The 14,135-nt window shown below is 35.3% G+C and overlaps 1 protein-coding gene across 1 annotated transcript in view; it reads right to left on the bottom strand.

Moving 5' to 3' along the window:
• LOC106672086 (neuropeptide SIFamide receptor-like) overlaps nucleotides 1-14,135 on the bottom strand; it is a 76,094-nt gene that overhangs the window by 2,818 nt on the left and 59,141 nt on the right. Inside the window, exon 3 of the mRNA XM_024225235.1 lies at nucleotides 13,873-14,126. Within this exon, the coding sequence (XP_024081003.1) occupies nucleotides 13,873-14,126 (254 nt within the window). The remainder of the gene's footprint in view (nucleotides 1-13,872; nucleotides 14,127-14,135) is intronic.

Genomic DNA, 14,135 nt, shown 5'->3' on the forward strand with positions numbered 1-14,135 from the left:
AAAGGGAGAGATATAGATAGATGGATAGAGAGATTGGGATTGAGATTGAGAGAGTGGAAGAGAGGGAGATATATATATATATATATATATATATATATAGAGAGAGAGAGAGAGAAGGAGGGATGTAGTTGCTTGTTGAGTTAAAAAAAATGTGATTATGCTTTTTCCTTCTATGATTCTAATTTTGGATTTACATCATTTTACTTTCTCTACTTTCTTTGTCCATTTGTATTATTTTCATCTGAATCGGAGATGTATGAAAAAAAATTAATATTGTGATGACAAAATTACGGCGGGTTGATGCGACAGTAACCTTAAGACTGTTGAGTAATGCTGGTTTAGCCTAGCCCTATCCCCTTTATTTAAAAACAAGATAAATCGTTTACATCAGTGATCAAAACTCATTCCATACGTTACGGAGAAAGAGAGTGAGAGGAAGAAAGGGAGGGAGAGAGAGAAGAAAACAAGAGACTGGGAGTAAGAAAACGGACGAGGTAGAAAGAAAACGGAGAGATAAAAAGAAAGAGTAAAGAAAGACGAGTGTGAGTGAGAAAAGAGAGAGGTAGAGCTTGACAAATATATTAAAACGGCTTATGAATTATTAATAAAATTTTGTTTTCTAGATATTTTTCAAGTGTTTCTGGTGACTTTCTTGCTTATTTTACGCAAATTTTAGAAGCCTCATTTTATTCAAGATGGCATTAAGTAATTTATTTTAATTACCTTTACTTCGCCTACGCCGATGGGGATGAATATAAAAAAAAATTCCCCTTGGAACCTTGACCAAAATCGTTTCTCCGATATGGCCCATAAAAGCAAAATCGGAGCCATTTTCCGCCATCGCGGTTCTAACAACTCGCTTCCGCCCGATTTACACCCTGAGACAAGGGGCATTTCTATAAATTTCAGCCGATTTTAAAGCGGACGGAGAACTCCGAAGTAGGCAGCGCACATCGGCACAACGGTTAAAAAAATACCAAGGAAAAGAGCGACTAATGACCGTTCGGAATTCATCGTATAAAGGTTGTATAAACATGGTGAACCCTCAGAAAATGGGCGAAATATTTACTATAAGCAACTATAATTGAACGTGTAAGCAAGTAGGAACGACGTTTAATTATTTATACTAAATTGACATTGATGTTAATGGCGTAATAAAATAACTAAATCAACTAAAGCTAAAACATACTCTGGCGATAAAACAACGAGAATATATGGACAATGTTGTTCCAAAAGACCATAGACACATCAAAATCATCACATCAAATAGTAAAAATAATATAAAATAATAAAAGTTTTAATAAAAATAAATCATAAATAGTTTTGTGGAATGGATTTGTCAAAAATTTTAGTTGTCGTGTTTAATTTTTTCTTTCTATTGGGATATGTAGATTAATGCACCTACCTCTGAATAAGAATAATTTTTGACCAAAGGATAAAGTTGAATGCACGTTTCAAGAGAACACACGACAGAAACAAGGTACAATAATGAATATGGCAAAGTGCCTGTGGTAGAATATAGGGACTAAATCCTAAGATGACATGAGAATAATTAAATGTATAATTTCTTATGCAATCTACATGAAGACTGAGGAAGAAAGAGAGAAAGAGAGAAAGAGAGAAAGAGAGAAAGAGAGAGAGAGAGNAGAGAGAGAGAGAGAGAGAGAGAGAGAGAGAGAGAGAGAGAGAAGAGAGAGCGAGAGCGCGGGGGAGAGAGAGAGATGCTTGAGTTTAAAAAACCTGATTCCAGATTCCAATTCTTCTTTCTACGATTTTAATTTTATAATTATCTTAATTTACTCTGTCCGTTTGTTTTACTTTAATACGAATCAGCGATGTGCGAAAAAAATTGTGATGACAAAATTACGGCGCGTTGATGCGACAGTAACCGTAAGACTGTTGAGTAATGCTGGTTTAGCCTAGCCCCAGCCCCTTTATTTAAAAACAAGATAAATCGTTTACATCAATGATCGAAATTAATTCCATAAAACAAGAGTGAGAGGGGGAAGGGAGGGAGGGAGGGGGAGAGAGAGTGAGAGAGAGAGAGAGAGAGAGAGAGAGAGCGAGAGAGAGAGAGGAGAATAAAGAAGAAGAGAAGAGAAATAGAACGAAGAAATAAAGGAAATTTTACAAAAATACACTTGAGAATATTTAAAGCAACGAGGTTGGGACTCTGGGAAAGAGAATTTGAACATCTTCTATTTTGGTGGCCTGGGGGTCGAACCTTGGTTTTATCAGTACCACAGTCGAGATTAGGCTCGTGGAGCTATCGTTTCAGCCCCCAACTCAGGTTTAAAGTAAACTTTCACTTTCTCAATCAGTGTTAAATAAGTTCCATCTTATTACATCTTTAAAGTAGGGTTATGGAGTACTAGATATGTCTCCATCACCCTTTATCACGCTTATAAACAAACTATACTTACAGTACTTAGTCTAATTGAGGATCGATGGGGTACTTGATATTCCGCATGGATATCTTGCCCTACACTCATCCACGCATATAAATAAATGTTCATAAAACAATTAAAATATGTTGCACCAAATTTAGTACATACAAGGCGTATCAAATTCTATAATCCACCCATTTAATTCGAAAACGATTAACTTTATGAAAAAATGGTCTTTCACAAACCCCAAGTTAATTTTGGCTAGAAATCGCGTGGTGGTAACAGATTTAACGTAACTTTCTCATCTAGCTCGAAAATGAAAACTAAATTTGTTATTTTAAACGGGAATTCTATATGTTTACTATACATTTCGATTCTAGAGCTTATTTTATGCCACTTTTACAGAAAGGAAAATTTTGATAGGATCGACCATTTTTGAGTTATGCCGATTTTTTTTCTATTGAAAACAAATTATATGCTCTCACTTGTTTTGACCAAGTTATGGTATTATCTTCCATTTTGTTTTAGCCTTCTGATCTAATTGTAAAATGTATTTAAAAATATCAATGTTTAATTAACGACTAGTTAAATTTCGAATATCAATGACCTCTCTTATTGTAATTTTTGTTTTTGTAATTTTCTCAAAGTTAATCCTCATGAAATTATTTCGAATCTAACGCGAAATAATGGATACCTGAGTATTCATTTCATGTTTTGCTTTCCTTCAAAAATGTACACAAGCAGAAGAGAGATATACTTAATGCTTTTGTTGATGCTGGGCAGAGAGGAAGGCCTGCGTCTATTCTCTACAGAATGCTTACGATTTCTTAATGATTACCATATCCTTTGAATTCATTTAATTATCATGTTCATCACTTTTTTTCAGAGAGAGGTTTTCGGAAAGGAGACACTATGATCATTTCCAACGTTTATACTAGAATTTAACGGGGGCGTCGGTGGCCGCAACGGTTTAGGCGTTGGCACGGTGCTCGTAACTGTAAGGTGAAGGTCCCGGGTTCGAATCCCGACATACTTACGAATGGGCTTTTTTCAAAAAAATACCGACACCCTGAGTTTTTATATGACCTGTGCTGTTGCGAACCCTCGTAAAAAAATAGTAGGTGCTTTGGACCACATTTGTTTAGCAGACCAGTCAACGTGGAAATAATTTTTTATTAGGCATCATACAAGAAGACGGTTGCCCCGCTGACGTTAGGCGCGACGTTACCAATTACTTGGACATGAACCATACAGGGAGATGGATTGACACACAAGGTCCTATTTCCTGCCCTCAGAGGTCGCCAGATTTGACCCCCTTGGATTATTTCCTTTGGGAGGCATTGAAGAATCAAGGGTAAGCCAGTCCATCTCCAGTATTGACTGTTCAAGAATTGGAACAACGGATTGATTGTGAAATCCGCCCGGAAATAATAGAAACGGCCACAAATAAAGACTTCCTGAAACAAGCAGAGCTCTGGGCATCAAACGCAGGGAGCATTTATTATAAACATAAATTTTAATAAATTGTCAAATCTACAACAATACAGACTCACAATTGAGAGTTATTTACACAACAAAATGGCCTCGATAATGACAAAAAATTATTTTTTGTAAAAAGAGTTTTTTTTCTAAAAATTAATATAAGCTAAGCGTTAACGCAACTGATCCCTACCCTTTTCTGAGACAATTCCTTTTCTAAATTAATTTGCTGACGCTGATCGTTTTTAAAATAAACGAGGAGGGCCATTTTGTTGTTACATAAGCATACCCCCTTTCAGGCGTCTTCTATCGGGCAAAACTCAGAAATGGTCCTATCAAAATTTTCCTGTCAGAAAAAGTGTTATAGAATAGGCGCTAGAATCGATTCTGCAATAAAAATGTGAGATTCTCGTTTAAAATAACAAACATGGTGTCATTTTCCAGCTAGATCAGAAAGCTATGTTAAAACTGATTCCATTATACGATTCCTAAGCAAAATTAACTTGGGGTTTGTGTAAGGCTATTTTTTGTTAAATGTAATAGTTTTCGAATTAAATGGGCGGATAGAAGTTGATACACTCTAAATGCAACAACAGGATTATCTGCCAAAAAAAAAGATCTCTTACAGAATTACTCCACTTTTCTCCAAAAACCGGAATAGTGGACCCAAATTCGCTGCCGTTCTCGAGCACAATTCTTGTATCGGACACATTGAGAAATCTTTCTCTGCGTATCGGACACATACGCAGGCTTTGGCCCAAAAGTAAGTGTCGGTGTGTCAACCTCGTACGTCAAGTTCTGAGTCGGGTTAAGATGATCCTTCTTGTGCGGTTTAAGACTTTTCCCAGGCCACCTACCGTCTTTTCTTTGCCATATTCTTTATTTCGTTTAGCGGGTCGGATCGCGATAGTAAGGTCTGGATTGTGGATTTCCAGCCCGACGTGTCCAGGTAGGTCAAAATGGGAGAAACACAAACGAATTAAGAGGTGCCATGCTCTAGAAAAATATCTCTAAAAAAATGGGACTATTAAAATGTGAGCAATGTCGACTATACCTAGAAAAGACAGAGAAACAGCAGATAAAGACTGTTTTTTTTTATCAATGTACAATTCGATATCTCCTGATAAGAATTCTGTATTTCTTTAAAGAAATGAAAATCTTACAGGAAAATCATTAGCAGTGGTCGCACGCAATAGACAAAGGTTTAAGTGTTAAAGGGTGAAATTCTTACTACTCCAATCATAAAACGGAAAAGTTTCTCAGGGTTGTCATTAGCAAGTAAGATAAAATTTGAGAGTGCTAATTACGAATCGAGACTTACAATCCAGAAGTGTTGTCTAAAATACAGAATCAATTATTCTGATTGGGTTCGAAATCGGTCAATTGCCCTAGGATAATGGCCCTAATTAAAAAGAAAAGTGAAGTCGTTGGAATGGCAGTAATGTTTTATTACCCCTCCTTTTGCACCGCGTTCGATACTAACAACTTGATATAAATTACAAGCCATCCATCAATGCATAAACTGTTAATCAATAGCCTCACCGTCTCTCGTTCTGGAGAAGAGAAATCCACATAAGGCCGCTTCCACTTTCTAATCCATATTCCCGATAAGTGAAAATTTTGTAATTTTAGGATTAAAAACGTAAAGATGGAAATTTTTATATGTTTTACGATTGAAAATCAAAAACCGATTTATGTAGTAGTAGTTAATAAATATTAATAAAAATACATATAAAATTGTGTGGTGTTTCGTGACCGTTAGTCAATGATCATTCGGAGCCAAAGTTCGTGCCAACGTTTCGAGCTTTATTGAGATCATCTTCAGGGCCTGGGATTTATAAACATTGTTTAAATTTCATAAATACATGTAGGATGAAAAAAGTAATGGATTTATACAATGCTAGAAAATTTTAGATTAAAATAATGAATTTGTACAAATTCAACTTTTTTCTTAATCTAAAATTTTCTAGCATTGTATAAATTTATTTTTTTTTATCTAAAATTATCTAGCATTGTATAAATTCATTAATTTATTTTTATATCCTACATGTATTTGTAAAATTTAAACAATGTTTATAAATCCTAGGTTCTGAAGATGATCTCAATAAAGCTTGAAACGTTGGCACGACAAAGATAATGTTTTTTTAATACCTACATCACACCAGACCGCATCTCACGTTCTCCAAATAATACATATAAAAGTTAATTTGAACAAGGAAAACGTTTTTTATATTATTTTACCTGTATTCTATATGCATTCGTATATGTTCAAAGTGTAATTTCAATTCTGATGCGGGCAAATGCCATGAGAAATCAGACAAAGCAGGCTCTCAGTTTAAGGAGGGAGGAGGTCTCGAGGCCAAATGGTCGCCGTAAATAAGAATAGTTTCATGTTAGTTCAATAGTTTCTTCGTAGTCGTCCAAGTCCTCTGTTCAGTTGTCTTTCAAGTTTTGCGTGGGGATTCTTCATCAGCGTGCTGTCTAGGTGTAGACCTAGTGTGGAAGGCAAAACTGTTTTTTTCAACTGACACTTTTTGCACCGCCTTCGAAAAGCTCAAGCTGTTCTCGAATGCTGGAGGTAGGTTGGATAAGAATCAAGTTAGATGACAAAAGGGCACTATCAACCCGACCCACAATAATGACACATCTACGCAGAAAATAAACACTTTGAGCTCTGAAGATGATCTGAATAAAGCTCGAAACGTTGGCACGATTAAGAAATCCTACGTCACACCAGACCGCATCTCACGATCTACAAATAATCATTAACTAACTGTCACTAAACACCACACATTAGATGCCAAAATTGCAATTTTTTTTTCGCAAGCTTAGCTATGGGTCACGTAAAGATTCAATTAAAACCCAAGGTAACACATGTGCACCCCGGCCAAGAGGGCGGAATTCGGAAGCGTGCGGCTAAAAATTGCCTATAAAAATTATTTTATTACAGCCGGGTTTTCCTTAAATGTGTTTCGTCGCACAGGGCCTTTTTCCGTCCTGGCAGTTTACGACGTTAATAAAATATAATTCTCTCTCTTACATCATTCCTGTCTGCTCCCACTTATGTTGGCCTGGTATTGGACCCCGTGTGTATTATTGACGGTGGGACGCCGTTCTGGGGAAACTCGGGCCTTTTATGTACAGGGGCGAAGAATTCGAAGAGGCCCAAGGAAATATTAATGGTTAAGTCCTAATCTTTCAAATACAGAAGTACCTCGCGTGGACAAGTGATTTTTATTATACTGACTGCTATAATTAACTTTCTTTGAAATAACGTATACTGCATAGTCCCAAAGGCTCCCGACTTAGTGATCTCTAAAAAAAGAAAGAAAATAAAATTAATAAGCTCCCTTGAATAACAAAACTACATAACAGTTCCGTATCTAGACTACAGCATTACAAAGTACCAGGTCGTTGCAAAAGTCTTTGTTCATAAATTAAATTTTATTTATTAATTTCAATATAAAATGTAAACGTGACAATTATTCTTCAAAATACTGGACATCATTTTCGACTATTTTAACCCATCTTTCTGCCAGAAGTTGAATTTAGTGGTGATACCAACCCTTGGCTTTCGAGGTGAAGAACTGCTCGTAGTTGAACGTTGATGGGTTTATACTTATACCCATAAGTTAAAGGTTGTAAAAAATTTGATTTCCTTTTCTGAACTCTTACAACATTTTCTAGGCTAGAAACATGTTGAGATAAACAGTCATTATAAAAAATCTTATAGTCACTAGATTCTACTAGTATGCCATTAGTAATAATATTATGTTATACAAATTATTTTCTCTTTTATCAATAATCCTCATTTTATTTCTTTTTTTCCCTTTTGATCTCTCAATCAGATATCTCTGATAATAGATAAGCGTATAAGCAATTAGGTAGCATCTATGGCGCGTAAGTAAGCAGATAAATTACGCTCGTAGGTGTGTATGTATTTGGTAAATATCATGATAGATAGTTAAATAAGTACACAACAGGTAAATACGAGCTTAGACTAAATTGGTAATTAGAGTTATTAAGTAAATAACAAGATAAATAGTACTAACAGGCTAGCAGTAACAGATAATTTATTTAAAAAATATAGAAAACGGGTTGATTATTTTGAAGATTTTTCGTAACGTATAATGTAATGATATTTTTTAAATTAAAATTTCAGGCCTTTAAATTTTGTGTTTATTTCTCTATTGTCGTTATTTAATACTTCACGTTTATGGAGAGAAGAGGAGAGGAGAAGTGAGGAGAAGTGAGGAGAGGGTAGGAGAGGAGAGGTGGGGAGAGGTGAGGAGAGGAGAGGAGAGGAGAGGAGAGAGAGAGAGAGANAGAGAGAGAGAGAGAGAGAGAGAGAGAGAGAGAGAGAGGGAGAGAGAGTGAAACGGACGGAGAGAGCTGCTTGTTGAGTTTCAAAAAAAAGTGTTACTATGCTTTTTCCTTCTACCATTCTAATTTTGGATTTACATCATTTTACTTTCTCTACTTTCTCTGTCCTTTTGTATTATTTTCATCCGAAACAGAGATATGTGAAAAAAAATTATATTGTGATGAAAATCGCTTTGATGCAACAGTCTCCACATGACTGGTAAGTAATGCAGGTTTAGCCTACCCCAAGCCCTTTTTTTAAAACAAGAAAAAATCGTTTATCTGAAAGATCAAAAATAATTCCCAGATTGGTCGATAAATTTGAAGATATTTATTAATGTATAATCTAATGATTATATATGATATTTCTTCTTTAAAAGCTCAGACTTTTAGGATTTTTGTTTTATTGTCACTAATTCTTAAGAAATTGTGAGATGCGGTCTGGTGCCAATTATTGTTAATTGTCATTATTTCAACTTAATAAAAAAACTCGACTTAAAGTCAAGGTCAAAGGTTTTCTAGTCATCAGGTTCTCCGTCTCGATTTATGAGAGGGGGTTTGAGGCTGTTGTCAAATCATGTAAATTTAAAGCCGGGGTGAAAGGGGCCAGGTCCAAATTCGTAAAATTTCTGTAACGCGACAAAGCCAGCCGCTTTGTAAGGGGGTGGACTTGACAAAGCCCTTTTACACCAGAACCGCTTCGGCCCCTCGGGGGGGGGGAGCTAAAAATTGCGAGACGGGCAATTTATCTGTGCTAGGCCTTCCACTCTTCCATACAGAAACAAAGTTGGCCATCAGAACTTTTATTTTTACATTAGCCGTTTTTATGGGAGGTCACGCCCGAAGAAAAAGCCCACAAATGACTATATGCAAGCTTTTTTAGTTTTGATTCCAGCCGAAAACGCACAACATAACCCCAAGGGGAGAAGTCTTTCCAGTAAAACCATCATTTTAAAAGTTGTAATGTTAGACGCAATCAACAGACTATTATGTTCTTTTGTTGTTTGGAGTGGTTGGTAAATCTTGAAAAAGACAAATGCCCTCACCAGCACATCACGATCTCTAGGTATTTTTGGATTACTGGTGGGTGGTCACATCATGGAGACATTTTGAGCCCTATCTTGTTTTATGAATATATTGACAGTTCAGGTTTTACCACGATTTACGATCACACTGTAATAACTAGGATTGACATTTAGATAATTTCAGCTGGATTTTGACTGTTACAAACTACGCTTGATCATTTCAAACCCAGAGAATTTTTTGACCAGTTTGAAATTTCTTTTTAGCTTAGTGTATATTATAAAATATTTTATTTAATTTTATGCATATTATTTATTCATATTAGCTTGTGAATACGTACGTCTGTTGGGAGAAGATTTTCGTGAGATCTTCGTGAATATGTAAAGGACACCTTCTCATGATGTCCCGATGACACGACTGCACGCTAACGATTGGCCCATTAGCTCGTGAAAAATGAAAGCGTGACAGTTCGATGACGATTCCTCTTAGACACACGCGCGCGTAGTTCTCCGGCCTGATTCATAGGTTGATAAATTTATACAGATCTACCGAAGGCCCCCCACCTTCCTCGGAGGATCTTACAAATTGCATCCAGCCTGACGTCTACCCTAGATAAAGCACGTCTCCCATCAAAACGGAGTCCGTTAATGAATGCCATCGGATGGAGTGTTGGGTAAATCTTGAAAAAAATTAATGGCATTTGTTATTTTTAAAAACCAAAACACTCTATTGCATTTAAAAAGAAACCTACTGAAGTGTTAAAAAAGGTAAAAAAACCTTTGAAAAAAAATTCAAGCGACAAAAATGTCAGGGTTTACCTTGTATAAGGGCGATATTTATACATACCAACGAGACCACCAAAATATATATGTTTTCAATTTAATTTACCTTGCTGTTAATCAGCAAATATAGAAAAAATTAAGCAATAAAAAGTTACGTCAAAATTCACTGTTTTGGACAAATGGTGTTCAGAACATGTGCAATTTAGACAAAACTAATACTAAAATCCTTTAGGTTAGGTCACTGAATGATTTTAGTTTCTTGAATGAACCTTGATTATATTATTATAGTAATTTTTTAGCTTTTGGGTACTAACTTTTTTTTATCTTATTCAGACAAACTGTGAACGTTTTTACAAATTAAAATTGGTTTTAGAAAGATGAAATTTAATTTTTATGTTAATTTAATTTTTTTAGCCGAACAGTGGATATCAGTCAAAAGTCAAGATTCGTCTTATCGTAAAGGTTTTCACATGCACAGTGATGTTAAAGTGGGCGAGGCTAAATTGATAGTCTTTACTTCTTCACTTGTCGGGTGTTAATTTGAAAAAAAATCAGGCATTTTGGATTTTTATTTATACGTTAGTATAACTGTATTTACGTATCTTCAGGTAAACAGTGGTCGTCTGTTGTTAGGCCAAATTTGTTACATATGTCGTATACATTAATGTGGGCGTTATCAAGGCCCATAAAATCAGTTTTCAAGCACTCGAATTTCAGGATCATATTTTCTTAATTAATGTGGAAACTGTAGTTATTTTTGAAGTACTTAATATATTTTTAAGTTGATTATTGTTGTTAAACTGAGCGTGGCTAACTGGGCTAACTTTACAAAATAGCGTGGTGAAGGTTAGTTGTAAAAACCAGTTGTAACATTTGCAATCCTGGATTTATTAAATCATATGAAATGTTGGTAATAAATTAATGACTTTTATATCTTTAAGTGGGTCATTGTATATAAAGTGGGCGTGGCTAATTTGGTGACTTTACAAAATGGGCGTGGTCAAGATTAGTTACGGAATACAGTTTTGAGGTATTTGCAAATTGTTTTACATTGATGTTTCTGGCAAAATCATGTGAAAAGTGGTTACCCCATTAAGAACATTATATTTGAAAGTTGGTAATTGTAGTTAATGACAGCGCGGCCAAGTTGAAAAACCTTATAAGATAGGCGTGGTCAAGGCTAGTTGTAAAAGTTGTAAAAAACAGTTGCGATATTTGCAATCCTGGCTTTATTAAAGTTTCTGCAAACTCATGTGAAAAGTTGTTAATCGTTTAATGACTTTTTATATCTTTAAATAGGCCATTGCATATAAAGTGGGCATGGCTAATTTGGTTACTTTACAAAATGGGCGTGGCCAAGTTTAGTTACGGAATACAGTTTTGAGGCATTTGCAAATTAATTTTCATTGATGTTTCCGACAAAATCATGTGAAAATTGGTGAAGTTAAGAACATTATATTTTAAAGTTGGTAATTGTAGCTAATGTGAGCGCGGCTAATTTGGCAAACCTTATAAGATAGGCGTGGTCAAGGTTAGTTGTAAAAAATAGTTTTCATTATCCTTATATTAAATATTTCCACTAATTTATTAAAACAGTGATTGTCGGAGTCTGCTAAGGAGTTATTAGATAACTAGTATGATCTAACGATGATAATGATGATAGCGAGTAAGCATGGCTTATATTAGCTAAGTTATTGGACGGAGTAACAGTTACAAGACCTGAACTAAAACTAAAATTAAACTTTTTTTGAGTGCTCGGCTATTCTAATTTTTCTGCTTCTTCATTAAAGATGGCGCAATGCAAAAACGCGTTTGAGTAGTTCAACAAATCCGCGAGTGAAGACGGATCCAAGAAGTGGCCTAGTGACGGTATAACATTTTCTACTTCCGTTCGCACTTTTCAGTGTTAGCTTCTCTCGTTTTTGAGAAAAAGAACTAACGTTGACCACGCCCGGATTCACGCTAATGTTGCCATCGAACTATTAAGCTACTATAAGCTTGTAAACAACTGGGAAGAAAACAAAAAATCTAAAAATCTGAAATTTTAAAGAAAATATGCCTTACCATTATTAGGAAATATCTTCAAAATTATCGATCAATCTGGGAATAATTTTTTGATATTTCAGGTTCAGCTTTTTTCTTGTTTTTAAATAAAGGGGTTTGGGTTAGGCTAAACCAGCATTATTCAACAGTTATGCGGAGACTGTTGTATCAAAGCGCCTTAATTTTGTCATCACAATATTATTTTATTCCACACATCTCTGATTCGAATGAAAATAACACAATGGACAAGCATACTATTAACTAAAGAAATTTATGATAATTAAAAAATACTATGCCTGGACAACGCTGCAACAATAAAAAGAAAAAGATACAATAATTGAAATATTCCGTTTTTATTCCGAGGCCATAGTAATAAAAGACAAAGGAACAATTCCCCAGAAAGCAGCCCTGAAGTGCAAATGCAAATGCCCAATAAACACTTAAAAACAGTGAGCATGACGGAGATATGGATACTCTGATAATGAAATTTGGCCAATTAATAGAAGAAAAATGAAACAGTGCAGTCAGTTTATTTTCGACTAAACAGGATTTCAGTTACCTTAATTTAATAATGGATGGAATGACAAAAGAAGATGAATTCTTATAAAAAAGGTCTGCACTATGAAAGATAAAATAATCAAAACATTAAAACATCAGATAGTATGATTGTGAAATTAAAGGCAAGAAACATACTAATATGGGGAATCAATGAAAAGGAGGAGAGGAGTCATTTAAAAAAAAAAAAAAAAGTGTGAAAATAAACTGAAAATCCAGGTCGCCGTAGATGGAGCGAGCACATAGGATCGGTTCCAAAAGTCCGAGGACTGAGTTGAATTGTTGAATTTACCCAGATTTCGCATGTCTATTTGGTGCTATCCAAAACTTCAAAATTGTAAAATTCGAGCATTTGGACGACTAAAAATCTGTGCTTGAAAAAACTTCTTTTAGTTCCAGCAATGTTTCTGCTGGAACTAAAAGAAGTTTTCTTTAAACACAGATTCTCTATTATGGAGTTCCATGGCTTGGACTGTACTACTTTAGACAAAATATTGACTAAAAATCTCACTGAAAACAAAAGAAACGATTACGACAGATAATAAAGGAGAAATGAAATTATAAGAGAATATAAGAACTTTGAAAAAATATACTACTATATATAAATTTCTCAATAACTTAAACCAACTGAATTTTTAATTGAAACAATTATATTGATAGTAATTTTTTTTTACAAAAGTGTGACTACCTAACTCAGGACGAAAGATGGAAGATTGAAAGCATGTGGCATTGCAAATGGAGTGGATAAAGGCGCGCTTTTTGGCACGCTTATTTTCGCTTTGTTTATCAATAGAAGTGATAGAATGAATCGAGGTGGAATAATATATGTCACAAGGTGAAAATCAGGTTTCATTGGCCGACTTTAAATACTTTCTCGAGGTACGAATAGGACAGTATAAATTCTTTAATCATCCTGGTTTTCGTCCTAAAAATGACATATTCACGCACAGACCAACGACTGAAGAAGACGAAATGCAAATCTGATCATAGGAAACGACCAACCTTTTTCAAATGTATTGAATTAATATAATATTTTATTACATTAAATAAAGGTGAAACATTAAAAAGTCAAATAAAAAGTTAAATAATATTTGTAATACTTGGGGGTGGGTTTTTATACTTTTACGCGGTTCACTTTATAGGAGAAGCACTTTTTTAACAATAAAGTTTTATAATCGGTCGGCTGAGTTGTTAAGAGGCCCATTACACGTTATGGGATGGAGGAGTAAAAGGGCTCTTACCTGATACCGACTGCCTTCTTCGAGGGGCCTCAGCTGGAAGTAGAGAGCCCATGGAAGGGTAATGGACAAGGAGAAGGTCCATATGATGAAAACGGCGACTTTAACGGCCCCTGAGGTCACCTGCCATTTCATCGGGAAGCAAATGGCTAAGCACCTCTCCACGGAGATGGCGACCAAAGTGTTTATCGAAGCGTTCACCGAGACGCCTTGCAGATAGGGGATCGTCTTGCAAACCAGCCATCCCATCGTCCATGCTGAAACAA

This window comes from Cimex lectularius, unplaced genomic scaffold, assembly GCF_000648675.2.
Source record: "Cimex lectularius strain Harlan isolate CLEC.00 unplaced genomic scaffold, Clec_2.1 scaffold93, whole genome shotgun sequence".
Lineage (NCBI taxonomy): Eukaryota > Metazoa > Arthropoda > Insecta > Hemiptera > Cimicidae > Cimex > Cimex lectularius.